Below are 26680 nucleotides of genomic sequence, written 5' to 3' on the forward strand. Positions count from 1 at the left end.
TAATTACATACCACCAGTGACATATGAAGGGTTAGACCCGACGTTTCGGTCCCATGTGAGACCTTTGTCAAGGTTCAGAATTGCCACATAATGTTCCAGCCACCAAAAAAAGTGTGTATATATATATATATATATATATATCACTTTAATAATGTTATTGATAGGAGGCCCCACAGGTTTGTTGCCCAGAGGTCCCCACATACTTTAATCCGGTCCTGCAGGGAATTCAGAAACAAGCAGTGATGGGATGCAACTGTGTCAGCGAAAGCCTAGCTGGCCACAGTCACATCCCATGTAACCATGGGGTCTGTGTACTAAACCCTGGAGAGACAAAAGTGGACGGAGATACAGTACCAACCAATTAGCTCCTGTCATTTTTCAAACACAGCCTGTAAAGTGACAGTTAGTAACTGATTGGTTGGAACTTTATCCGTCCACTTTATCTCTCTCCAAGGCTTATTAGTACATAGACCCCCATGTCAGGTAAGTGGTAACCGGACTAGTGATATGTTATTATAGATTGCTGTCGCTTTCATTAATTAAATGTATTAATTTAACTTGCCACTGAGATTAAGAGTAATGTGTGGCCCTTTTGAAGGACAGAGGGCCATCCAGTGCAGCCCCCAATGACTTATCTATGGGGGGGAAAAGTGATCAAACATAAAAAATGATTTCCTTGCACTTTATTGTAAAATTTCCAAGGATTTCTTCACAGAGAATGAATATGAACTAGTGATATTATCAGTGTACAAACAATACATAATTCTCTACTGCCAATCGGGTACCTGTTTAGGAGCTAGAGTGATCATATGAGAATTATTCTTACATCTGCAGTGTCTGACTACTGGTATCAGTCCTACATTATCATACAACTGCATTGGGTGCAGGGATTATCTCCTGACTGGGCAGAAATGTTGTGTTAGAGTTTTGTATCATATTCCAAAATGTCTTCATCAGTGTCTGCTTCTCCAATATCAAACCGTAGACTGATCCTCCCAGGTGAGTAGTCATTTCTTTTCAAATCTGTAGGTGAAGAAGATCAAATGTTTGAGAGAGCATGGGAAATAATGACATATCAGACAATGGATATGAGAGAGGACATACAGATGCAGACTAGCTGTACAGATTTGCTCCTTTAATGAGGTTTCTGTCAGATCATAGTGCTATGGGGACAGGCAGGGGGAAAAATATGCTGTGCAGTTATATCAAACTATTCACTCCACCAAATACACAAATTCCATTACAAATTAAGTTTGTGCTCTAAAAAAAACACTAAAACCAGAGAAAGAACATGTCCAAAGAAGTAGGGAAAAAGTCCAATGAAAAAACTGCATACAAGAAAATATTGAGCTATATCAAATATATTTATAATATTTATGGCAAAATATGGTTAATAAGCTGCCGCTCATAAAATTCAATTATGACCACTGGCAGGACCATCAAAACATGCACACAGAGCTGGATTAACATTAAGCATAATAAGCACATGCTTAGGGCACCAAGGGAAGGGGACACCACAGAAATTTTCCTTTTCCGAATTACAATGGACCATATGGTGCAAAACTGCAAAAGGTGCAGCTGATCCAGGTTCCACAAACAGGGATTATATACTGTAACATAATATAAAAAAAAAAATAGTAATAATAGAGGTTGATGATATACATTAATCTTAGGAATACAACACAATTAGAATCTGGTAACAGGTAAACTGTCACATGGTCCACCGAGGGTCACGTGATCATTCTTGTTATATTGGCTGTCCCTTTCAGTCGTCCATTGAGAGTGAGTGCAAATAATGTACAGTATTAACAACTAAATTATTGTTTTGCTTTATTATGTTAGTGGGGTAATACCTATCTTCTTCCACAACCTGCTGAAACAGTTACAGGATTAGGAGCTTTACATGTACATGTTCAGGTGCAGCATAAAGCATACCTCCCAACTGTCCCGCATCCAGCGAGACAGTCCCGTTTTTCTGGGACTGTCCCGCTGTCCCACCCGCGGGCCACAGTGTCCTGCGGGGGGGGGGGGAAAGTTGGAGAGAGCACAAACCTCTGTTCTGCAGAGCAGCGGGTGTGCAGGAGGAGAACAGATGCCGTGCGCATGCACACGGCATTTGTTCTCTTGTGTATGGACCGCCTGGGGGCTGCCCAGCATCTCGGAGAGTGCTGAACATGCCCCCAAAGCAACGAAAACGGGGGAAGCCGCGAGGCTCTGCCCCGTTTTCCATAGACTCCACCCCCTTTTGCACAAGCCACGCCCCTTTCAACCACGCGACCTGTCCGTCCTTGGTATGTTAAAATGTTGGGAGGTATGATAAAGTAGGCCCCATACTGCATGATCAGTGGGATGCCCTCTAAGCATTTTTCAAAACAACTGACACATGTAATAAAGACTTTTAGGGCCAAATTCAATTCAGTGCGATGTTGAATATTATTATTATTATCCTTTACGTATATGGTGCCACAAGGGTTCTGAAGCTCCTCACAAAGTACATTAACAAACGAGCAAACTCGTAGAACAGCGACTTACAGTACAAGACAATACAGAACATAGTTTATAAACATTGCTGTAGCGATCATAACACTCAAAAAAGCAGCAGGGCTTTAAGTGCCCTTGTGGAGAGTTTTGAGAAGATTATTGTATGAGTGAGGGAAGGAAAAGCACATAAGAGAAGAGGGCCCTGCTCGTGAGAGCTTACATTCTATAGGGGGGGAGATAGACAGGGGTGACACAGATAGGGTAGACAGTGAGGAAGAAGCATGTAAGCAGCAGGTTAGGATGAGAGCTGGAAGGATTTGAAGTAGTGAGTCTTGAGACCCGTTTGAAGATTTGTAGAGAGGTGGAGAGTCGGATAGGGAGAGGGAGAGCGTTCCAGGGGAAGGGAGCAGAACGGGCAAGATCTTGGAGGCCAGAGTGGAAGGAAGTGATCAATAGGCAAGATAGGTTGGATGCATTTGTAGGAGAGGGAGGGACATTAGTGTGATGTAGATAAAGGTGTGGTGAAGTGATAGGGAGAGGAGGGTGGGTGCTCAGCTTACTGGTTGGGTAGTAGGACCATTGTGGGTGAGAAAAGAATGAAAGAGGAGTAACGGGAGAGGAGAAGGAGGGAAGCAGAGGGGAGGAATACAGACAGAGGAGAGGAGAAAAGGGGGAGGAAGAAGTGGAGGAGACTAGGGGGGAAGGATAGAGGTGAGAAAAGGGGGCGCAATAAAGGATTAGGTAGGCACTGAGTAAAGTGAGAATTTGAAGAAAATATGGTCACTGTGTGGATGAGGTAAGAATAGTGTATGTGTGAGAACGACAGTGTTGAAGGTTTTTCAAAAATGCTGGTGAAAGAACACAGTTGGTGAACGCATATGCTTGATGACCAAAGTTTTTTTGTTTTTTTTTTATTGAGGGAATATACGTGTTTTAAAGGGTTTTGAAAATGAGTAGTGAAAAAATAAGTTCAAGATGTGGGCTAGGCAAAAGCAATGGTAAATCAGACCGTATATGCAAGGTTTAGAGGTTACTTTGCATTGGTTCAAATAAGAATTTAGTTTTAGTGAAAAAAGAGGCAACACAAATAGTAGCAAGTGAGATAATGTCTTTGCAATGGCCAGACAAGGAGTTCAGTGTTGCATGTCCTGGTTATGCAGGCAGCAGGTGTTTGTTGTGAAGAGGTAGTGAATTCACACTTGATGCTCCATAGGTGTCCATATGCAGTATTGATAGCAGTTTAGTTATATTTGATGAAATGTTCTCCTTTTGTTTTCCTTCGGTTTAACGCCGGTCTAATGCTGAAATTTTCCCTAAAATCTATTTTGCACTTGTGATTCTGCACTTAGGAATCTGCTAACTCCAGCCAAGGCTAAACAGCCTAGTGAATGATATTTAAGTAGAGATGTTGCCAAGTGTGCATCCTAATTAATGACAACCCCCCACTGACCAGCCAATACAGATCCAGCAATAAAATGGTTTAAACAAACATGTAGCACATACCAAACATTTATCACTTAAGATCAATCATGTCTACACACAATCTAAAGACTGGAGAGTACTTATGGCAATGATATACAATACAATAATATAAGACTGCAGCAGACTTCAGATATTTATTGCTGATTACCTAAATCTAAAATTCAAATAAAGCAGCACATCAAGAGTAATATTCTGCAGCAGACTTCAGATATTAATTGCTCCCGCAGCTATTCAATACACAGCGCTATTTGGGCGGCTAAAGGATTTCTTCTCGCACCCCTCTGGGGATGCAAGGAGAAATCCGCCAAAAGTGCCGGGCACGCAGCTGCTTTCCTGCTTAGTGCAGCGCTAACAGCCGCGTGCCCGGCACTTTAGTCAGTGAATACCGGTTACCACGCCTTAACACCCAGGTTAAGTCACGAGAACCGGCATTCTCAGACTTAACACATTCCCGACAAGGCAAACAGCATGCTGAATTGAATAGCCAAGGGAGCTCCTTCCCGTGGCTATTCAACATCGCACTGAATTGAATTTGGCCCTTACTTTGTTACTATTGTGTGAACATTTACAGATATATGCCTTTTTATGTAAAGAACAGAAAATTTGGTATACTTATAAGATGGAATACATGACTAGCATAATTAATTATTCGGCCAAATCGTTTGATAAAGTCTGGAGTCCTTGGTTGGCCTCCCAAAACACCCCATCCCCGTTTAGCAGATAATTGCCCGTATCTATCTCTCCTTTCCGTAGCTCCTATGTAGAGGCTTCATCCCATTTGTTCTTTTTCTCAAACCTGTTTTTTTTCTTTCTTTGTCTCACTTTCTAGGCTAAATGTAATAGACTGCGAGGCAGCACCGTTGCGGGAATACATGCGAGTATGCCCATATTTTTAAAGCAGCAAGCATGTTAAACGCTGCTTGGTGAGCTCACTCTGCAGCAGGCTATGTAGAACTGCCCATGTGAGAAGCAGTCCACACTCAAGTCAATCCCTGCCACCTTCAGCGACTATCCTTGGGACTTGTTGTTGGTCATTGCAAAGCAGACCTTGAGGGAGAACTGCAGCCTCTTCAACTCGAAGGGGTACTATGATGCTATGAGTGGTATGAACACCCATTCCCCTCGAGCACAGTCGGTGAACACTGTGGCCTCGATAATGTTCCTGTGGAGGGCCTTTACTTGCAGCCTGGTGCTATTGAAGAGTTTGGGTGGGTTGAGGTTCCGCAGCAACAACACTGGAACCCCCACTTTGAAGAGAAGCTTGTGAGCTGAAATGCCAGGAGGATTGAGGGTGTTCAGGAACTCCACGGGGTAGTGGACTGTATCATCCATTTGCACTATCGAGTCCACAGACCTGTACTCCATTTCTGCCCCTTAGAAAGACTGAAGTAGCATCATTAATGATGGTAGCCATGTTGTTCTTGGGGGTCAGAATGGCATGCTCGCACAACCAGTCCATGGACTTTTTCGGATATTGGCAATGTCAGGGTATATCCTGGCTATGAGGTCTGCTAGGGTCTTAACTACTGAGGGGATGATCACCCTCAGACTTGGGATACTCTCCATCCCCTATTTTAAGTAGGAATTTGGAAAATTACCCAGCGGAGACATGATGAGGGGCCACAGATGCCCTTCTGTGATGCACGCCTTAACTTCGTCAGCTTCAGGTTCCCTTGGTACTACTGGCAGAGTCTACAGGAAGTCTCCAACTAGCCATGGTGATACCCCCCATCACTCCATAGTTGCCCTGGATGTCTTTGAGGGTTTTGCTCAGTGCCTCAAAACCCTCCTTTTGCACCATGGTACTCTCATCACAGACAATGAGCTTACAGTCCTTACAGTGTTAAGTACTTAGCAGTGGTGGCTCCAGAGGTGAGGCTGCATTGCAGTAAAATATTCAAATAGGGGAGTCACACCAACTGCCACCCCATATGCTGCCAAACATCACTGGCAGATTCTATTTGAATATTGGACTGCGCTACAGCCCGACTTCTGGAGCCACCACTCATACCAGACAATAGGGCAGATGTATAAAGCTCTGGGTAGTGATAGAGTGGAGAGTGATCAACGACCAACCAATCAGCTCCCAACTGTCATTTTTCAAACACAGCCTGTAACATGACAGTTAGAAGCCAAGGAGCTGGACGGTTATCACTCTGCAATTTATCACTTTCCAGAGCTTCATACATCTGCACCAAGGAGCTTACGGTCCCGCAGGACTAGGGCCATGTTGCTTTCTCATCCAATCACCTCAGTCGAGAGGAAACAACTTACCACTTTTCAGCTCCTTAGCAGTCAAATTTTGAAAAATCCCTGCTTAGGTCATGGAAGGAATATACTCTTCAAATATCATATTTCTAGGTCCAGGGGTTTGGGCTGGGTGTTGAGTCAGGACATTTGTTTTTACATATTATGATAACTAAATTTGTTGCACAGTAAATAAGTGGGGTACAATGAATATTGCCCTCGATAATGTCACATCAGAAAAGTACATTGCAGATGAGACAGCAATTACAAACTTAGGGGCCTATTTACTAAGTTTTATTAGGCGATAGTGAACAGTGATGGGGACCAGCCAATCACTGCCATTTTTCAAACACAGCCTGTGACATGACAGTTAGTCGCTAATTGGCTGGTACCTTATCACTGTTCACTTTATCTCCTAACAAAAATTAGTAATAAATATACCCCTTAATTTCTTAGACGAACTTCAAACAGTCTCCTATTACTACTCTGAAAATATACACAAATCCATGAGGTTAACAAGCATTTCTAATGAAAAGGTGGGTCTGCATGACTCTGGCTCTCCATAGTTAAACTGAATATAGAATCCTCATGATCCCAGCAGAACTCCAGAGGAAGGCTAAGACTTAAAATAAGACAGGGATAAAGAGTTTAATAATGGAATTGTTAACACTGTGCAGGCCCTCCTGACACGGTAGGGGTCACTTTAATATAATTTTGTGTTGCATGACTGGTTATGGCAGTATTGGTGCTATTCCTCTTCTTTGAAATGATTGACAGGCCGAGGGCAGAGAGGTAGGCACGCAGCAGCTGTACTTAATAGACTCAGCAGCAGTGAAAGACTGTCTCATCATGTGTCTCATTTAATGTAAAAGTGTCAATGCTGTTTAATCTCTTCTCTGAGCAGCTCTTAAGTAAATCCCTTCCTAAACTCCTCTCAGAATATTTTTATAATCTTGAAAGTAGAATGTCAGCACTGCACTGGAAATTAGGCAGAAGTTACACATTTAAACAAAATAATAAAAGAAAAAATGTTGATTTCTAGTATATGACACATGCACAATACATACCAGGGAGTTTGAGTTTTCTGCAGCAAGAATTGCATCTGTGTTTTGAAACAAAGTTTGTAAGTGCGCGTTCTCCTAAATTAGCTGGTCCAAACACCATACCTCGCGATCTATAAAAAAAAAGGCACACTGTGTCAGAGAAGTCCTTATTATAGTTCTATAATGAGGAGTGTAACTTTGTGACCCTATGATGAGGATCAATACTGCACTGGGAGGTTTCAATGAAGAGAAATGATGTAATTATGTGGTATGATATAATAGAAGGCGGGTATAAAATGACACTCTGTTGCAGTGGAGTTGCTCAGCAAGGCTGTTACAGGCACTGCTAATCATCAGATATTCAGGTAAATACGAGTATGTATGTTTGTTTCATAAATATTTCAGCCTGCTGGAAGTGTCACACCAAAACTGCTGAACTATGGAGTGCGCTACTGAGCTGCACCAATGAATGCTTAGTTGATGCATTCTACCTAACAAAAGTGGTTTTCTAAGCATACGTGGCACCATCTTGTCACTGTATGAGTGCCACAGTGGGACACGGACATGTGCACTAATTCACATTAGCAGCCCCACCTAGTGGTCAGGACAGCAGCAGTTTAAATCTAATCTATTTTGTCCTTCTTAACATTCCATAACAGTCTAGCAATGCATTCTGGGCTAAAGGAGCTGTAAGCAGCCATTTTCCTTTTCACATGGTCCCAGACAGTCATCATTACATATGCTCAACCTGGTACAGCATCCGATGGTGAGTTCTAAGCTTCAACTGTGCCATAGATCTGCTTAGCCAGTTATGCATGTTAGCTGTACTATGTGACATTGCAGCCTGTATTTTGCATACTGTATGTTTCATGTTGTTTGCATATCCCATGTTATGTATTTGTTTGCCTTGCATTCCCATGTACATATAGTAATTGCTTTTTATTGTTTGTTTACAGTTTTACCACATCACTTGTCATATCATCACTCATCTCATCACATTACTTATCATTTCCACGCAAGTTCCTCTATCGAATAATAAACTCAGTTCTTCAGATCACATCTGACTGGATTATTGGAAGATAGAGTATTGGTTATGTCAAATTTGTCAGACACTTAGTGCAGGGCAGTACAGTAAAACATCGGGCTCCCAGTGTGTGATGCATATATCTGACTTCGTCAGCAACATTTCTGCCAGCAAGTGGGACACATACCGACTCACAGATCTGTTATACTGCCAGCCAGAGCTATCTGCATATGACAGCACAAGAGTTTCTATACAGTGTAACCATGGCAGCTCAGCAATAGGAGTACTGCCATTGACAACACAGGAATTTCACACTGTCAGTATAGCCACCTGCATATGGCAAGACAACAGTCCCTGCACAGTCAAACAGCCTAACAACAGTCCCAAGACCCTGACTACTCGGAGACCTGCTACAGTGTCAGCTCAGTTATCTGCACATTACAATACAGCAGCCTCTACACAGTCAAGCATTTCCATTCCATCATCATGTCACAGAAAATGACACCTTCATACAAAACAAGGTCCCAAGTCTCTAGTTCCTCCAAATCTTTATCTGTCAGCAATGCAGCCATAATGGCACGCGCAAAAGCGAAAGCTGCAACAGTGCGGGCCACCTTTGCTGAACAAGAGATGCGTTTGAAAATAGAAAAATAATGTTTAGAAGCAGAGAAAGGAATAGAGAAATCACGTCTGGAAGCAGAAAGATCACATCTGGATGCAGAAAGAACACGTCTGTATGCAGAAAGAGATATGGAGAGGTCACATCTGGATACAGAAAGAGATATGGAGAGGTCACGTCTGGATGCAGAAAGAGTTATGGAGAAACAACGCCTAGAAGCAATTAGTGAGAAGCTCACTGCAGAGAAGGAGGCAGCAGCTGCTATGGCCAAAGCACAATTCTTAGAGTCTGTAGAACTTCTTAATATAAGGAGGATCAATGTGCTTGACGCAGAGCTTGGATCACAGAATTCATTGCAACGCACATCAGAATATGTAAATCAAGCATCCAAAATGGACAGCAAACCTCAATCAGTACAAAGCATGCATTCAGATTTCATCAGTGAAACAAGCCAAACACACAATGCAGTGCCCCCACTAGTCAACAGTGAACTGCAAACCTGCAAACAAGAGAATTCTAGACACAGGGAACCCATGAGGGACAACTTTCCCCCAGACCAGGTGTCTGAATCTGCAAATTACAACAAAGGCACAACTATCCACACACAAAAGTGGTATGATACAAGTCAACAGGAACTATACAATCCTAACAGGTATGACCACGCACCATTTACTCACCATGTTAATGGACAAACAGCATCTCCTGGAGCCAATCAGGACACATTAGATTTTGCCAAGTTTCTTGCTCGCCGTGAGCTGGTCACAAAAGGACTCTCAAAGTTCAATGATCGCCCTGAGAGTTTCAGAGCCTGGCAATCCTCTTTCCAAAATGTAATCAGAGGGTTAGGCCTTTCACATAGCGAAGAGATAGACGTTTTAATTAAATGGCTTGGGAATGAATCCACTGAACATGCTAGAAGGTTAAGAGTGATCAATAACAAACACCCTGAGAATGGCCTTAAAATGATCTGGGATAGATTAAATGAGTGCTACGGCTCACCAGAGATAATAGAAAGTGCACTATTCAAAAGAATTGATGATTTCCCTAGGTTACCTAACAAAAGCTATCAGAGACTGAGAGAATTAAGTGACTTACTAATGGAGCTTCAAGTAGCCAAGTGTGAGGGAGACTTACCAGGACTTGCCTTCCTCGACACAGCCAGAGGCATTAACCCTATAGTACAAAAGCTACCTTACAATCTGCAGGAGCAATGGCTCACCCATGGTTCCAAATATAAGCAGCGGCACAACGTGCCATTTCCACCATTCTCTGTTTTTGTGGACTTTGTGCACCAACAAGCTAAGACCAGGAATGATCCTAGTTTTACCTTTACCCTGACTAGCTCAACCCCTATTCTACCTAACCCCCGCAAAATGTCAGTCGCAGTTCACAAGACTAATGTGCATTATACAGATTCTTCCCACAGGTCTACCTATTCTACTCGTCAAGAGAACAAAGATAAAGATCCTGCCAAGCCGTGTCCCCTGCATAACAAACCGCATCCTCTCCTGAAATGCAGAGCCTTCAGAGAAAAGTCCCTGGAGAACTGCAAAGCATTCCTAAGAGAAAATGGCATCTGCTACAAGTGCTGCTCTTCTTCAACCCACCTTGCCAAGGATTGTAAAGTTAGTGTTAACTGCATAGAATGTCACAGCACAGAACACAATACAGCTCTACACTCTGGACCTTCCCCATTGACTTTGCAACACAGTTATGGTGACACAGAGCATGGCGGGGAGCTCAGTGTGGAGCAAAGAGACACTACTGCAGTCATACCAGAGATAACTTCACAATGTACTCAAGTCTGCAAAGACACTATTAGTAGCAGATCTTGCTCCAAAATCTGTTTGATCAGAGTCTACTCTAACGGCCAACAAGAGAAAGCCGTAAAACTTTATGCAATCCTAGATGATCAAAGTAATGTCTCTAGCTAAATCAACATTCTTTGAGACCTTTAATATCAAAGGACACTCCATACTCCTTAAGGACTTGTGCAGGGAGTTTCGAGAAGAGCAATCGGCTATCAAGTCGAGTCCTTACACAGAAAGATATGCCTTCCCTTGCCCACTATCACTGAATGCAATGAGATCCCTGATAATAAGTCTGAAATCCCTACACCAGACGCAGCTATCCATCATGCACAATTGAAACATATAGCACATCTGATACCAGAACTGGACCCACTAGCCCAGATAATTGTACTTATTGGGAGAGATATCTTATGAGTCCACAAAGTCAGATTAACGGTCCACACAATGCTCCTTATGCTCAAAGATTAGACCTAGGATGGGTCATAATAGGAGAAGTATGTCTTGGAAATGTGCATAAACCAGCTACTGTCAACAGCATGCTTACCTGTACTTTAGAAAACGGACGCCCTTCTCTATTTCAACTATGTCACAATCACTTCCTCATAAAGGAACTACCACACTGCACTGTCATAGACTCTCCTAGTGACAACCACATCTGTGACAGCTACCAAGAACATTTGGGGTGCACAGTCTTCCAAAGAACAAAAAGGGATGATTAAGTCGCAATGTCCATAGAGGACAATCTATTCCTGGAAATAATGAAAAAGGGACTAGTCAAAGATGATGCCAACAGCTGGGTTGCACCTCTACCCTTTAAAACACACAAATGGTGCCTACCTAACAACAGAGAACAAGTATTTAAATGCTTCTCTTCACTAAAACGCAACTTCCACAGGAAGCCAGTAATGAAAGATCACTCCTTCTCTTTCATGGACAAAATATTTGAGAACGGTCATGCTGAGATAGCTCCCATTCTTAAATACACAGATGAATGCTGGTACTTACCAATGTTTGGAGTATACCACCCAAAGAAACCAGGTCAGATCAGAGTCGTGTTTGATTCCAGTGCCAAGTTCGAAGGCATCTCCTTAAATGATGTTCTCCTGACAGGACCAGACCTTAACAACAAAATACTTGGAGTACTCATACGTTTTCCGTTTTCGTAAGGACTCTATTGCCTTCACAGCTGACATTCAACAAATGTTTCACTGCTTCCTCGTGAGGGAATGTGACAGGAATTTCCTAAGATTCCTTTGGTTCAGAGACAATGACCCCTCTAAAGATATTGCAGAGTACTGCATGAGGGTATACATCTTTGGTAACAGCCCTTCCCCTGTAGTTGCCATCTATGGACTCAGATGTTCAGCTCAAGAGGGCGAGCTAGAGTATGGTTCTGATGTTAGACAACTTGTGGAAAAAGATTTCTATGTAGATGACTGTTTAAAATCTATGCCAACGGATGAGACAGCAATCAGCCTCCACAAGAGAGCTCAGGAAATGCTTGCCTGCTCTAATCTCAGGCTTCACAAAATAGCTTCCAACAGCAAAAGAGTGATGGAAGCCTTCCCTTCTTAAGATCATACCAGTGACTTAAGGGATTTAGATTTAGGAACTGATTCTCCACCAGCTCAACACAGCCTTGGACTCTTATGGGACTTAAAATCCAATTCCTTTACCTTCCAAGTGAACAGTGAGGAAAGACCCTACACCTGCAGAGGTGTCTTGTCTGTTATAAACAGCTTGTACGACCCCTTAGGATTTGCTGCTCCTGTCACTATCCAAGGTAAAGCCTTGCTCAGAGATCTAATCTGCGAGTCATCCGACTGGGACGCGCCATTGTCTCCTCAGAAAAGAGATTTGTGGGAGGAGTGGAAAAGTTCTCTGTCCACATTAACCAACCTTTATATTACACATTCATATGCTCCTGTGCCTTCTACAGAAGAACAAAACCAGAGACTATGTGTATTTTCTGATGCTTCAATCCAAGCAATTGCCGCTGTTGCATATCTTAAAACTGTGGCTATTAGAGGCTAGTGTCATATTGGGTTTGTCATGGGCAAAGTAAAGTTGGCACCACTTCCAGAGCATACCATACCCAGGCTAGAACTTTGTGCTGCAGTGCTAGCTGTGACAACGATCCATACCATCATCTCAAATTGTCAACTTGAGCCACACAGATTCCAAAGATTCTCAACTTGGAAATCACTTCTTAGAGCAATTACCTGCCTAACTCATACAGCCCGTTCATTTAAACGTGCCACATTTCTAAGAGTGACTGAATGTATAGGTTGGCATCACTGTCAAAATATTTACGCAACCAAAGAGCTACAAATTCACTCAAACATCAACACTAAAGTAGTAGAGAGATACCTCAGTGAGCAAAGTTGTACATGGACTTTCAACCCACCTCATTCTTCTCTTAAGGAAGGTACATGGGAAAGGATGATTGGCATCATACGCATAATCCTTGATTCCATATTCCTACAAGTAGGTTCTGTAAGTCTTATTCACAAGAGTTTAACAACTTTCATGGATGAAGTCTCAGTTATCGTCAATGCCAGACCTTTGACTTCCGTTTCTAATGACCCAGAAGATCCGCTTTTACTTACTCCTGCTACTCTTCTTATTCAGAAGACCGGGACTATCTATGCTCCTTCTGGAGAGTTCACCAACAAAGCCTTATTCAAACGACAATGGAGGCAAGTTCAAAGCCTAGCAAACACCTTTTGGGACAGGCGGAAAAGACAATATATCTCTACCCTGCAGCCAAGGACCAAGTGGCAAGTTGCAAACCCAACCTAAAACCTGGTGACATTGTGCTGGTCAGAGATTGTCAGTCACAATGTAACGAGTCGCCTTTGAGTATTGTCACCAAGACGTTCCCAAGCAAGGATGGGAAAGTTCGTGAGGTCAAGATCTGTAAGCAAGGAGAGACTAAGTTGTTTCTCAGACCAGTGTCTGAACTGTTCTTATTGTTACCTACTTAGAGTTTAAATTTGTGGTATCAACAATACCAGACAGGGAGTGTCATGCCTTCAGCATAGGGTCTGTTATGTTGCACTAATTCACATTAGCAGCCCCACCTAGTGGTCAGGACAGCAGCAGTTTAAATCTGATTTATTTTCTCCTTCTTAACATTCCATAGCAGTCTGGCAATGCCTTCTGGGCTAAAGGAGCTGTAAGCAGCCATTTCCTTTTTCACATGGTCCCAGACAGCCATTATTACATATGCTCAACCTGGTACAGCATCCGATGGTGAGTTCTAAGCTTCAACTGTGCCATAGATCTGCTTAGCCAGTTATGTTATGCATGTTAGCTGTACTATGTGACATTGCATACTGTATGTTTCATGTTGTTTGCATATCCCATGTTATGTATATGTTTGCCTTGCATTCCCATGTACATATAGTAATCGCTTTTTATTGTTTGTTTACAGTTTTACCACATCACTTGTCATATCATCACTCATCTCATCACATTACTTATCATTTCCACGCAAGTTCCTCTATCGAATAATAAACTCAGTTCTTCAGATCACATCTGACTGGATTATTGGAAGATAGAGTATTGGTTATGCTGGCTGCTCCAAATTTGTCAGACACTTAGTGCGGGGCAGTACAATTATCCTACATATTGGTCTGTATGTACTGCGTATTCTGCATATACTAACTCCACTACCAACATACATCACTGGCTGGTGCACTGTATGTTCCGCTCAAACTCCGCGCCATCCAGATTAACAAGTGTGTAACTGTGAGTACAGTTGTATCATTAACTACTACTATACTTGAATAAAACTGCCACCTGGTTAAGCAACTGGTGTATCTGCAATTCCACTGGTGTTGCTATTTAACGCTGCATTTGTTCATTAGATGTGTTTTAAATGCAATAACTGGTCAATTTAGAAACTTCAGTGTTATAAGGATTGCGATAGCTACAGATACTATTGATGCACTATACATTGGGGAATCTTCAAAATTGCTTATTGCACATGAAATCAGTGTTTTCATTCATTGTGTTTTTCTTGTGTTATCATTCATGATATGTCCATTGGCTTTAGCTAGGAGCTAAATACTTACTGGTAACATTGCGATTTCATGCAATACAACTGGAAACTACACAATTAGTGCAATAATAAAATGATATACACAACCTGTAAGAGGTCCCAAGGTACAGACTCTTCCATACAGTACCTCAGGTACCAGATGGATGTTCCCACGAGGCTGTAGATTTCTACTAACAATAGAGAATCTATCCTCACAAATAACAGTATGGCCATAAAATGAAATACTTACAGATAAAACACAGTTAGTCTGCCATAGTAAAAGTGCTGAATTATATGTCTGTAGTTTTTAATGTATGTGGTCATGTTATTCCTTCATCCAGTAATATGTAAATATAGATGGTTGAGCTGATTAAATGCACAATTGTTCCAATTACAGAAGCTGAAGAACTCCCTTAAATATATTATACTCTATTAACTGTGGATTACAGGCCCACATACATCAGAGATTGATTGCAGCAATCGTGCAATTTGCAATCGATTGTGTATAAAAATCTTTCCCTTTTTCAATCTATTGTGGCAATTCTGCAATCGATTGAAAAAGGGAAAGATTTTTATACACAATCGATTGCAAATTCCACGATTGCTGCAATCCATCTCTGATGTATGGGGGCCTTAAGAGAGGCAGCCTATGTGACAGGGTGCAATGTGCAAAGAAACCCCTCTGATGAGCACAGATGGACAGACAATCTGAACTGAAAGTTACATTTACTTTGGTATTTTCAGAATAGAGGCTTGTGATTATACGTACTCCTTGTCTTCCGGTTTAATAACAGAGGGATCAGTAAGATTTTCCCCAACACCTGTAAGATAAAGAAAATACATAAATGATAGATACTGTAGATAGATTTTATATATATATATATATATATATATATATATATATATAGTCTATCATGAATGTATAGAATGCCATTGAAGAAAAGCTTTGCACAATAAGTCAGGGCCAATAGTCAGTAAATTATATTTGAAGCTCTCTCCAGACTGTATAGAATATTTTTTACTAGCATGCACTTTATTTTTGTATAGGTAAACAAGAGAATCCAGATTTACAAATGAATATCTTATATTTTATCGGTCTTATAGCTTTGTCAATTCTGTGTTTAAATTAGGGGTGAGCGGGTTCGGATTTCTGAAATCCGAACCCCCCCGAGCCCCCCCGATCTGAGTCCGATCCGAGTCAGGCTCGACTTTTCCCGCCTGACTCGGATCTGAAATCGAGGCAAAACGTCATCTTCCCGCCTTCCGAGTCTCGCGGGTTTTGGATCCTATATAAGGTACACACATCGGCGCCATTTTCTCACTCGGCTGTGGACAGTGAAGAGGGAGGGTGGGAGTTAGGGCTGTGTAGTGTAGTGTAGTGTAGTGCTGCTGTTGTCCACTACTTCAAAGTCCATAGGGGCTGGCTGTGTTGTGCTGTGCTGCTGTTGTTAATAGGGGCTGTGTCCACTACTTCAAAGTCCATAGGGGCTGGCTGGACTGTGTTGTGCAGTCAGTTCTCCATAGGGGCTGTGTCCACTCCAAAGTCCTGTGCAGTGTCCCAGTCCTAAAGGGGTGCTGAAGTGTTGTCCAGGGGGTGCTCTGTCCATCAGGGGTGCTCCCCCCAAGTGCTAAAAAAATAATATATTTTCTGTGTTTGTGAATTGTGTGCGCAGTAGCCGCACGTGCATCAACAAAGTAGTGCCAAGCGTGCGCCTGTGTCATAAGTAAAGGGCCGGCTGGCTTGACCGTTAAGGGTGCTGTAACCCCCGAAAGTACACTCCAGTCCAAACCAAAAAAAAAATTATTTTCTGTGTTTGTGAATTGTGTGCGCAGTAGCCGCACGTGCATCAACAAAGTAGTGCCAAGCGTGCGCCTGTGTCATAAGTAAAGGGCCGGCTGGCTTGACCGTTAAGGGTGCTGTAACCCCCGAAAGTACACTCCAGTCCAAACCAAAAAAAAAATTATTTTCTGTGTTTGTGAATTGTGTGCGCAGTAGCCGCACGTGCATCAACAAAGTAGTGCCAAGCGTGCGCCTGTGTCATAAGTAAAGGGCCGGCTGGCTTGACCGTTAAGGGTGCTGTAACCCCCGAAAGTACACTCCAGTCCAAACCAAAAAAAAAATTATTTTCTGTGTTTGTGAATTGTGTGCGCAGTAGCCGCATATGCATCAACAAAGTAGTGCCAAGCGTGCGCCTGTGTCATAAGTAAAGGGCCGGCTGGCTTGACCATTAAAGGGTGCTGTAACCCCCAAAGTACACTCCAGTCCAAACCAAAAAAAAAATTATTTTCTGTGTTTGTGAATTGTGTGCGCAGTAGCCGCACGTTCATCAACAAAGTAGTGCCAAGCGTGCGCCTGTGTCATAAGTAAAGGGCCGGCTGGCTTGACCGTTAAGGGTGCTGTAACCCCCGAAAGTACACTCCAGTCCAAACCAAAAAAAAAAATATTTTCTGTGTTTGTGAATTGTGTGCGCAGTAGCCGCACGTGCATCAACAAAGTAGTGCCAAGCGTGCGCCTGTGTCATAAGTAAAGGGCCGGCTGGCTTGACCGTTAAGGGTGCTGTAACCCCCGAAAGTACACTCCAGTCCAAACCAAAAAAAAAATTATTTTCTGTGTTTGTGAATTGTGTGCGCAGTAGCCGCATATGCATCAACAAAGTAGTGCCAAGCGTGCGCCTGTGTCATAAGTAAAGGGCCGGCTGGCTTGACCATTAAAGGGTGCTGTAACCCCCAAAGTACACTCCAGTCCAAACCAAAAAAAAAATTATTTTCTGTGTTTGTGAATTGTGTGCGCAGTAGCCGCACGTTCATCAACAAAGTAGTGCCAAGCGTGCGCCTGTGTCATAAGTAAAGGGCCGGCTGGCTTGACCGTTAAGGGTGCTGTAACCCCCGAAAGTACACTCCAGTCCAAACCAAAAAAATAATTATTTTCTGTGTTTGTGAATTGTGTGCGCAGTAGCCGCATGTGCATCAACAAAGTAGTGCCAAGCGTGCGCCTGTGTCATAAGTAAAGGGCTGGCTGGCTTGACCGTTAAGGGTGCTGTAACCCCCGAAAGTACACTCCAGTCCAAACCAAAAAAAAAATTATTTTCTGTGTTTGTGAATTGTGTGCGCAGTAGCCGCACGTGCATCAACAAAGTAGTGCCAAGCGTGCGCCTGTGTCATAAGTAAAGGGCCGGCTGGCTTGACCGTTAAGGGTGCTGTAACCCCCGAAAGTACACTCCAGTCCAAACCAAAAAAAAAATTATTTTCTGTGTTTGTGAATTGTGTGCGCAGTAGCCGCACGTGCATCAACAAAGTAGTGCCAAGCGTGCGCCTGTGTCATAAGTAAAGGGCCGGCTGGCTAGACCGTTAAAGGGTGCTGTATCCCCTGAAAGTACACTCCAGTCCAAACCAAAAAAAAAATAATTTTCTGTGTTTGTGAATTGTGTGCGCAGTAGCCGCACGTGCATCAACAAAGTAGTGCCAAGCGTGCGCCTGTGTCATAAGTAAAGGGCCGGTTGGCTTGACCGTTAAAGGGTTCTGTAACCCCCAAAGTACACTCCAAACCAAAAAAATATATATTTTCTGTGTTTGTGACTTGTGTGCACTGTGGCTGCACGTGCATCAACAAAGGAGCAGCGCCAAGCGTGCGCCTGTGTCCCATAAGTAAAGAGCCGGCTGGCTCATTTCTTAAAGGGTGGTGTAACCCACAAAGTGCACTACTCTCCAGCAAAAATAAAAAAATATTTTCTGTGTTTGTGTGCGCTTTAGCCGCACGTATATATATCAATATAACATAAATGGAGGACCAAACTTTCTCCGATAAAAATAAAATAGGGAAAGATCAAGAACCACTTCCTCCTAGTGCTGTTGCTGCTGCTGGGAGTTGTTCATCATCCCAGAGAGGAAGTAGGAACATCACTACTTTTACTAAACAATTGACCCTCCAACAGTCCCTAGCGATGAGGATGAAGTACGACAGCAGTCATCCTGAAGCAAAACGTATAACTGAGGCCTTGACTGCTATGTTGGTGTTAGACGTGCGTCCGGTATCCGCCATTAGTGCAGTGGGATTTAGACAATTGATGGAGGTAGTGTGTCCTCGGTTCCAAATCCCGTCTAGATTCCACCTGCATCCTCAAAGCAGCAGCGACAAGCGTGCGTCTGTCTGTTAAAGGGTGGTGACACCCTCAAAGTGTGCTACACAAACAATAAAATATTGTTCTTTTTTTTTCTGTCTTTGTGAATTGTGTGGGCTGTAGCCGCACCTGCATCCTTAAAGCAGCAGCGACAAGCGTGCATCTGTCTGTTAAAGGGTGGTGACACCCTCACAGTGTGCTACACAAACAATTAAAATATTGTTCTTTTTTTTTCGGTCTTTGTGAAATGTGTGGGCTGTAGCCGCACCTGCATCCTTAAAGCAGCAGCGACAAGCGTGCATCTGTCTGTTAAAGGGTGGTGACACCCTCACAGTGTGCTACACAAACAATAAAAATATTCTTCTTTTTTTTTCTGTCTATGTGAATTGTGTGGGCTGTAGCCGCACCTGCATCCTTAAAGCAGCAGCGACAAGCGTGCGTCTGTCTGTTAAAGGGTGGTGACACCTCAAAGTGTTCTACAGAAACAATTAAAATATTGTTCTTTTTTTTTCGGTCTTTGTGAAATGTGTGGGCTGTAGCCGCACCTGCATCCTTAAAGCAGCAGCGACAAGCGTGCGTCTGTCTGTTAAAGGGTGGTGTAACTCTCAAAGTGCTCCAAAAAATAAAAAACTATTTTTTTAATGTGTTTGTGACTTGTGTGCGATGTAGCCGCACTTGCATCCTCAAAGCAGCAGCGACAAGCGTGCGTCTGTCTGTTAAAGGGTGGTGACACCCTCAAAGTGTGCTACACAAACAATAAAAATATTCTTCTTTTTTCTGTCTTTGTGAATTGTGTGGGCTGTAGCCGCACCTGCATCCTTAAAGCAGCAGCGACAAGCGTGCGTCTGTCTGTTAAAGGGTGGTGACACCTCAAAGTGTTCTACAGAAACAATTAAAATATTGTTCTTTTTTTTTCGGTCTTTGTGAAATGTGTGGGCTGTAGCCGCACCTGCATCCTTAAAGCAGCAGCGACAAGCGTGCGTCTGTCTGTTAAAGGGTGGTGACACCTCAAAGTGTTCTACAGAAACAATTAAAATATTGTTCTTTTTTTTTCGGTCTTTGTGAAATGTGTGGGCTGTAGCCGCACCTGCATCCTTAAAGCAGCAGCGACAAGCGTGCGTCTGTCTGTTAAAGGGTGGTGTAACTCTCAAAGTGCTCCAAAAAATAAAAAACTATTTTTTTAATGTGTTTGTGACTTGTGTGCGATGTAGCCGCACTTGCATCCTCAAAGCAGCAGCGACAAGCGTGCATCTGTCTGTTAAAGGGTGGTGACACCCTCACAGTGTGCTACACAAACAATAAAAATATTCTTCTTTTTTTTTCTGTCTATGTGAATTGTGTGGGCTGTAGCCGCACCTGCATCCTTAAAGCAGCAGCGACAAGCGTGCGTCTGTCTGTTAAAGGGTGGTGACACCTCAAAGTGTTCTACAGAAACAATTAAAATATTGTTCTTTTTTTTTCGGTCTTTGTGAAATGTGTGGGCTGTAGCCGCACCTGCATCCTTAAAGCAGCAGCGACAAGCGTGCGTCTGTCTGTTAAAGGGTGGTGTAACTCTCAAAGTGCTCCAAAAAATAAAAAACTATTTTTTTAATGTGTTTGTGACTTGTGTGCGATGTAGCCGCACTTGCATCCTCAAAGCAGCAGCGACAAGCGTGCGTCTGTCTGTTAAAGGGTGGTGACACCCTCAAAGTGTGCTACACAAACAATAAAAATATTCTTCTTTTTTCTGTCTTTGTGAATTGTGTGGGCTGTAGCCGCACCTGCATCCTTAAAGCAGCAGCGACAAGCGTGCGTCTGTCTGTTAAAGGGTGGTGACACCTCAAAGTGTTCTACAGAAACAATTAAAATATTGTTCTTTTTTTTTCGGTCTTTGTGAAATGTGTGGGCTGTAGCCGCACCTGCATCCTTAAAGCAGCAGCGACAAGCGTGCGTCTGTCTGTTAAAGGGTGGTGTAACTCTCAAAGTGCTCCAAAAAATAAAAAACTATTTTTTTAATGTGTTTGTGACTTGTGTGCGATGTAGCCGCACTTGCATCCTCAAAGCAGCAGCGACAAGCGTGCGTCTGTCTGTTAAAGGGTGGTGACACCCTCAAAGTGTGCTACACAAACAATAAAAATATTCTTCTTTTTTCTGTCTTTGTGAATTGTGTGGGCTGTAGCCGCACCTGCATCCTTAAAGCAGCAGCGACAAGCGTGCGTCTGTCTGTTAAAGGGTGGTGACACCCTCAAAGTGTGCTACACAAACAATTAAAATATTCTTCTTCTTTTTTCTGTCTTTGTGAATTGTGTGGGCTGTAGCCGCACTTGCATCCTCAAAGCAGCAGCGACAAGCGTGCGTCTGACTGTTAAAGGGTGGTGTAACCCTCAAAGTGTGCTCCACAAACAATAAAAATATTCTTTTTTTTTTTCTGTCTTTGTGAATTGTGTGGGCTGTAGCCGCACTTGAATCCTCAAAGCAGCAGCGACAAGCGTGCGTCTGTCTGTTAAAGGATTACATCAGTGACAGAATCCAAGTAGGCATGTCAGACAGTCCGTACCTGTACTGGCAGGAAAAAGAAGCAATTTGGAGGTCCCTGTACAAACTGGCTCTATTTTACCTGAGTTGCCCCCCCTCCAGTGTGTACTCCGAAAGAGTGTTTAGTGCAGCCGGGAACCTTGTCAGCGAAAGGCGTAGGAGGTTGCTTCCACAAAATGTGGAGAAGATGATGTTCATAAAATGAATTATCAACTCTTCCAGGGAGACCAGCCTCCAGAACGTACAGAGGGACCTGTGGTTCCTGCAGGGACGAATTAATACTCTGTGAGGATGAGGATGTACACACTGAAGAGGGTGAGGAATCGGTGGATGTGGAGGATGAGGATGACATCTTGCCTCCGTAGAGCCAGTTTGTGCAGGGACAGATAAATTGCCAGCTTGTTTTGTGGGGGCCCAAACGAACCAATCATTTCAGCCACAGTTGTGTGGCAGACCCTGGCGCTGAAATGATTGGTTTGTTAAAGTGTGCATGTCCTGTTTATACAACATAAGGGTGGGTGGGAGGGCCCAAGGACAATTCCATCTTGCACCTCTTTTTTTTCTTTGCATTATGTACAGTTTGGGGCCTAGTTTTTCAATGCCATCCTGTCTGCCACTGCAGTTTCATGCCTAGATGGGTCACGTGTTTGTGCCGCCCACTCGTGTCGCTTAGCATAGTCATCCAGCTACCTCGGTGCAACCTTTTGGACATAAAAACACTATTGTGAGGTGTGAGGTATTCAGAATAGACTGGAAATGAGTGGAAATTAAGGTTATTGAGGTTAATAATAGCATAGGAGCAGAAAAACCTACAAATTCTGTGATTTTAGCTGTTTTTATGCTTTTTTAAAAAAAATACAGATCCAAAACACAAAACCCAGAACCCAAAACACGGAAGGGTGGTTTTGGCAAAACCAATCCAGATCCAAAACACGAAGAAAGATCCAGATCCAAAACCAAAACACGAAAAGTGGCCGGTGCACACCCCTAGTTTAAATTGAACAAAATATATTCCAAGGTCTTCAATTACTATATATTGTTGTTCTAATACATACTTGAGGCCTACAGACAATCGATGGTAAGCAGGAAAGATCCCAAACAGCAAAACACAGTAAAAAGTCACTATGGGTTTATTATATGTAGAGCTAGATAAAGAAAATGCTTCAAAGAGAGACAGAGACATCTGCTGTATATCTGAGGTAAATCCAATATGGAATTTTTATTTGTGAAATCCAACCATTAAAATGACGATGTCCTATCTCAATTATCGATGTCATAATATTAAATAAATACAAGCTAAAAGAAGTGGTATATATATTATGTTGTTTTGTATATAGATATATATTTTTTAAGCTCTCTCACTGCATTTTTCTATAGCTCTGTACTTTTTCTGTCAAAATAAATCAGACCATTTAACTTGACCTCAGAATGATGGAGACATGAAGAGAGCAACATTAGGGGTGTGTGCAGAATGCAATCACCTATAGATAATATTGATACTAACAAGACAGACCTTGGAGGATTAAACGTATCCTTTCAGCTGGACTAGCTTGTTTATCATGCCTGAGGGTTAGTTTTGGGTTGTAACAGGCACGGGAGACTGAAGAGGAGATTTGAGAGGTGTGGATGAATTTAGGTGGCTTGAGCCAGGACCTCCTCATGTATAGATGTGAGAAGGTAGAGATACAGCAGTGGATGATGGGCCCGAAGGCGAGAACAGGAACAGAAAGTCTTTATTGAACAGCAGGTTGGAATGGAACTTAATATATAATACTGATTGAATCAGCAGAATCGGATTGGGACCAATGATGCTGGATTGAGAGCTGGATCGGTTTGAGACCGATGTTGATGATTTGAAGAACTTGATGTAATTGAATACGATGTAAAGAATTGATGAACTTGATCAGTTTGAGACCATGTTGAAGAATTTAAGAACTTAATTGATATGAGTCCGATATTAATGAATTGATGGGAACGATGTTGATGAATTGAAAAACTTAATTGATGAGAGTCTGAAGTTGATCAATTGATGAACTTGATCGGTTGGAACCGATGTTGATGAATTGATGAACTTGATCGGTTGGGTCAGATGTTGATGAATTGAGGAACTTAATAGATAAGAGTCCGATGTTGGAAGCATCAGATGAGACCGATGGTTGGAAGTATCGGCTGGAACCGATGGTTGCTGTAAGAGCAAGTCTCGGTGGTAAAACCAGACTGGTGTGCAAGATGGTATAGGGCACAGGTTCTCAAACTCGGTCCTCAGGACCCCAAACAGTGCATGTTTTCCAGGTCTCCTCACAGAATCACAAGTGAAATAGTTAGCTCCACCTGTGGATCTTTTAAAATGTGTCAGTGAGTAATTATTACACCTGTGCACTTGCTGGGTGACCTGCAAAATGTGAACTGTGTGGGGTCCTGAGGACCGAGTTTGAGAACCACTGGTATAGGAGACGTGTTTACCAGATCTAGGAACTGGATATAACAGACTGGGGGCCTGATTCAGCAAGGAACGCAGTTGCTAATACGCATGTAATCAGCTAATTGTTGCGTACTGCGTATGCATCGCAGTGCGTGTATGTGCATAAATGATCCACTGTGATGCCCTACATAGCGCATACTGAGGTTAGCAATTTCTGAGTAAGGTCAGGGCTTGTGCAAGTGTGGATGTGTGTAAGGTAAAGTGGGCGTCCTTATGTTGTGCTGAGATTGTGATTGCAATGGATTATCATACTTTCGCAGTGAGACTGCGTGCTTAATCTCTATTGCATTCGCATCTGCATTCCTTGCTGAATCTGGCCCTGGGACCGTTCAGATACAAAGTACCTGGGAGTTCAGTACTGAGCTCTAACTTCAGCAAGGAGCAACGTTGTACTGGCAACAGAGGTCAGTCAGGAAATGGAATTTATAGGGGAGGATCCCCAGGGATTGGATGCTGTAATCAACTGGTTTTGGAGCAGCACTCTGACTGGTGGAGGAGAGTCAGGTGAGAGAGTACAACATGGCTGCCCCCATACTGCTGTTCTGGAGGGAACTCTGGGGTGCAGTTTACTTACCATCATGCTGGGGAGACACGCTGTGAGCACTCCATGCTCAGTGACAGGACACTGAGCAGACAGGGCGGGAGTGATGCACAGCACAAGTGAACCTCAGAGCTAGCCTGGAAAGGCACCGGAGAGGTAAAAAGGTGGTTTTAAGTGTCTGGAGCATGACATTGTTCTAAAATCATCAACAATACAGTGCAGTGGCTGGCAAAGTTAGGGCCTGATTCAAAAGTGCATGCAATGCTGATGTTCATGTAGTAGAGCAATTATTTGCCACTGCACATGTGCAAAACATTCTGAACACCCCTACGGTATCTGAATTGCCCTGAGTATATGCACAAAATGTGCTGTTGTATAAGGGACCACTGGCATCAGATCTAGTGAGAAAAAACCCATGGGCGTTCCTGAATGGTGACTGGGAGGTGGCCTGACAAGGATGCAAAACAAATCAGTTGCATGGGCGTGTTATGGAAGTGTCACAGGCATGTCAGGGAAAGCTGCTGCGTTCTCATACGCAGTGCCGCAGCCACAGAGGCCATGTTCAGATTGAGACACTGTACCTGCTATAGAGATGGTGCGGCATGCCAGGGCACTGAAAGTGGGCGTCTCAGTGCTTGCACATTCCAGTGCACACTAGTTCATAAGAGCATAAGAGAAAGGCTGCAACTGCCATTTGAATATTATCGCCGCCGCAAAAGATGCGTCCATGGTGTGTGCACTTATGAATCAGGCCCTATATGTTTGAAGTGGCAAGAAACAGAATATTTTATTACTTGCGTTAAAGCATTTTCTCTGATCTCATTGTGTGACACTGGACTATAGGTTATAGAGCCTTATTCAGGACTTTTACTATATAGCATGTTATGTGCTTTTCCCTCTTATATAATTCATGCAGGGAGCTCAGTTATTCGTCTAACCAAACCCAACAAGAGAAAACCAGAAAGAAAACACTAACCAGAGATAGGTACAACATCACCCCCAAATAAAAGTATTTAACCATGGTAGACTTTTAGTAGAAGAACTAGAAGGTATAAATGAGGAGGCGCTCAGTGTTTCCAATGCATTCAGAGAAAAGGATTCAACATACAGTAAATACAAAAATCCTGTTTTCACTTTTATCCTGTAATTTGGGGCACACCGGGCCATACAGATGTTCCAAAACTGTAGAATACCTGTTCCTTGTGAAAAATCAAGAGATTTGTAAGAAAAATTTGCCAACTCTTATACTCTCAAAGCTGTGCAGATAGCCAGCAGAAAACATTATATTTCATGAGAGATTTCAGTTTTAGGGGTCTATTCATTATGGGAGAACTAAAGGAAGGGGGTGAAATCAGGCACCTTATCTCCAATCAATCAACAGTTGCTAAATTCTGCTCCATCAAAGGGGAGATAGCCAACTTCTAAAGTCACAATGTGAAAACAGAGAAAGTGGAGAGAGTGCAGATAGACTGAAAAATTATTTAAACAATGAATTTTACTTCAAATTAATAGCATAAAAAATAAAAAAAAGCCATCAAATATCACAATCAGTATGCAATAAAAATACAATTAAAAAAACGCTGGTAGCACTGTCAATAAAAATCAAACATATGCGCATATGGAGCTTTAAGAAAGTAAAAATTGGAAGGTATATATAGGTGTACAAGTCCCAGTTGGAAATAAAATCACATACAGTACAACAAAAGCTGCTGGGTGGGTTGTATTTCTAAAGGTCTTCTCTGGCTGCTCACAGAACATATTTTCCAGATGGTAACTTGCATACAAGAATCAGTGGGCCTGATTCAGAGCCGGTCACTCTGACAGAATCAGGGACGGTCTTTTTCTTTTTTTAGAACGGCCTCCTGGCCGCTCGCATAGCTGTGGGTGACCACCCACAGCTATAGCGAGCGGCCAGGAAGATGGTCGCGATGGTCAAGACCGCGATCATCGGGCTTGCGACGAGACCCTTGTGGTAGGGTCTCGTTGCCACAAGCCCCAGAGAGATTTCAGCTCTAACAGAGCCGAAATCTCTCCCACTGACATCACTCGTGATGTCAGTGGGGCCGCCCCCAAATGGAGGCGTTCACATGGGAACACCTCCGTTTGGTCAGCCACTCCCGCGGCCCGGCCCACCCAACATCGACAGCTCGCCCACTTTGTTGGCGAGACCCGGAGCGACGGAGTGCCCGTCGCTATCCGGGTCTCGCGCATGCGCACGACGGAGCCGGCACCGTCGTGCGCATGTGCACTGGCACACCATCGACCCGGTTGCG

General features: G+C 43.1%; 1 protein-coding gene across 2 annotated transcripts in view; it reads right to left on the reverse strand.

Moving 5' to 3' along the window:
* Window positions 1–718: 718 nt before the first annotated feature.
* TRPM6 (transient receptor potential cation channel subfamily M member 6) overlaps window positions 719–26680 on the reverse strand; it is a 187545-nt gene continuing 161583 nt past the window's right edge. For both annotated transcript variants that reach the window (XM_088464054.1, XM_088464053.1), the window contains exons 34-36: window positions 15522–15573; window positions 7278–7384; window positions 719–1023 (exon numbers count right to left, since the gene is read on the reverse strand). In XM_088464054.1, coding sequence (XP_088320180.1) covers window positions 920–1023; window positions 7278–7384; window positions 15522–15573 — 263 coding nt within the window. In that variant the 3' untranslated portion in view covers window positions 719–919. The remainder of the gene's footprint in view (window positions 1024–7277; window positions 7385–15521; window positions 15574–26680) is intronic.

The sequence above is a fragment of the Taudactylus pleione genome, unplaced genomic scaffold (genome assembly GCF_031769625.1).
Source record: "Taudactylus pleione unplaced genomic scaffold, aTauple2 ptg001573l, whole genome shotgun sequence".
NCBI classification, from domain to species: domain Eukaryota; kingdom Metazoa; phylum Chordata; class Amphibia; order Anura; family Myobatrachidae; genus Taudactylus; species Taudactylus pleione.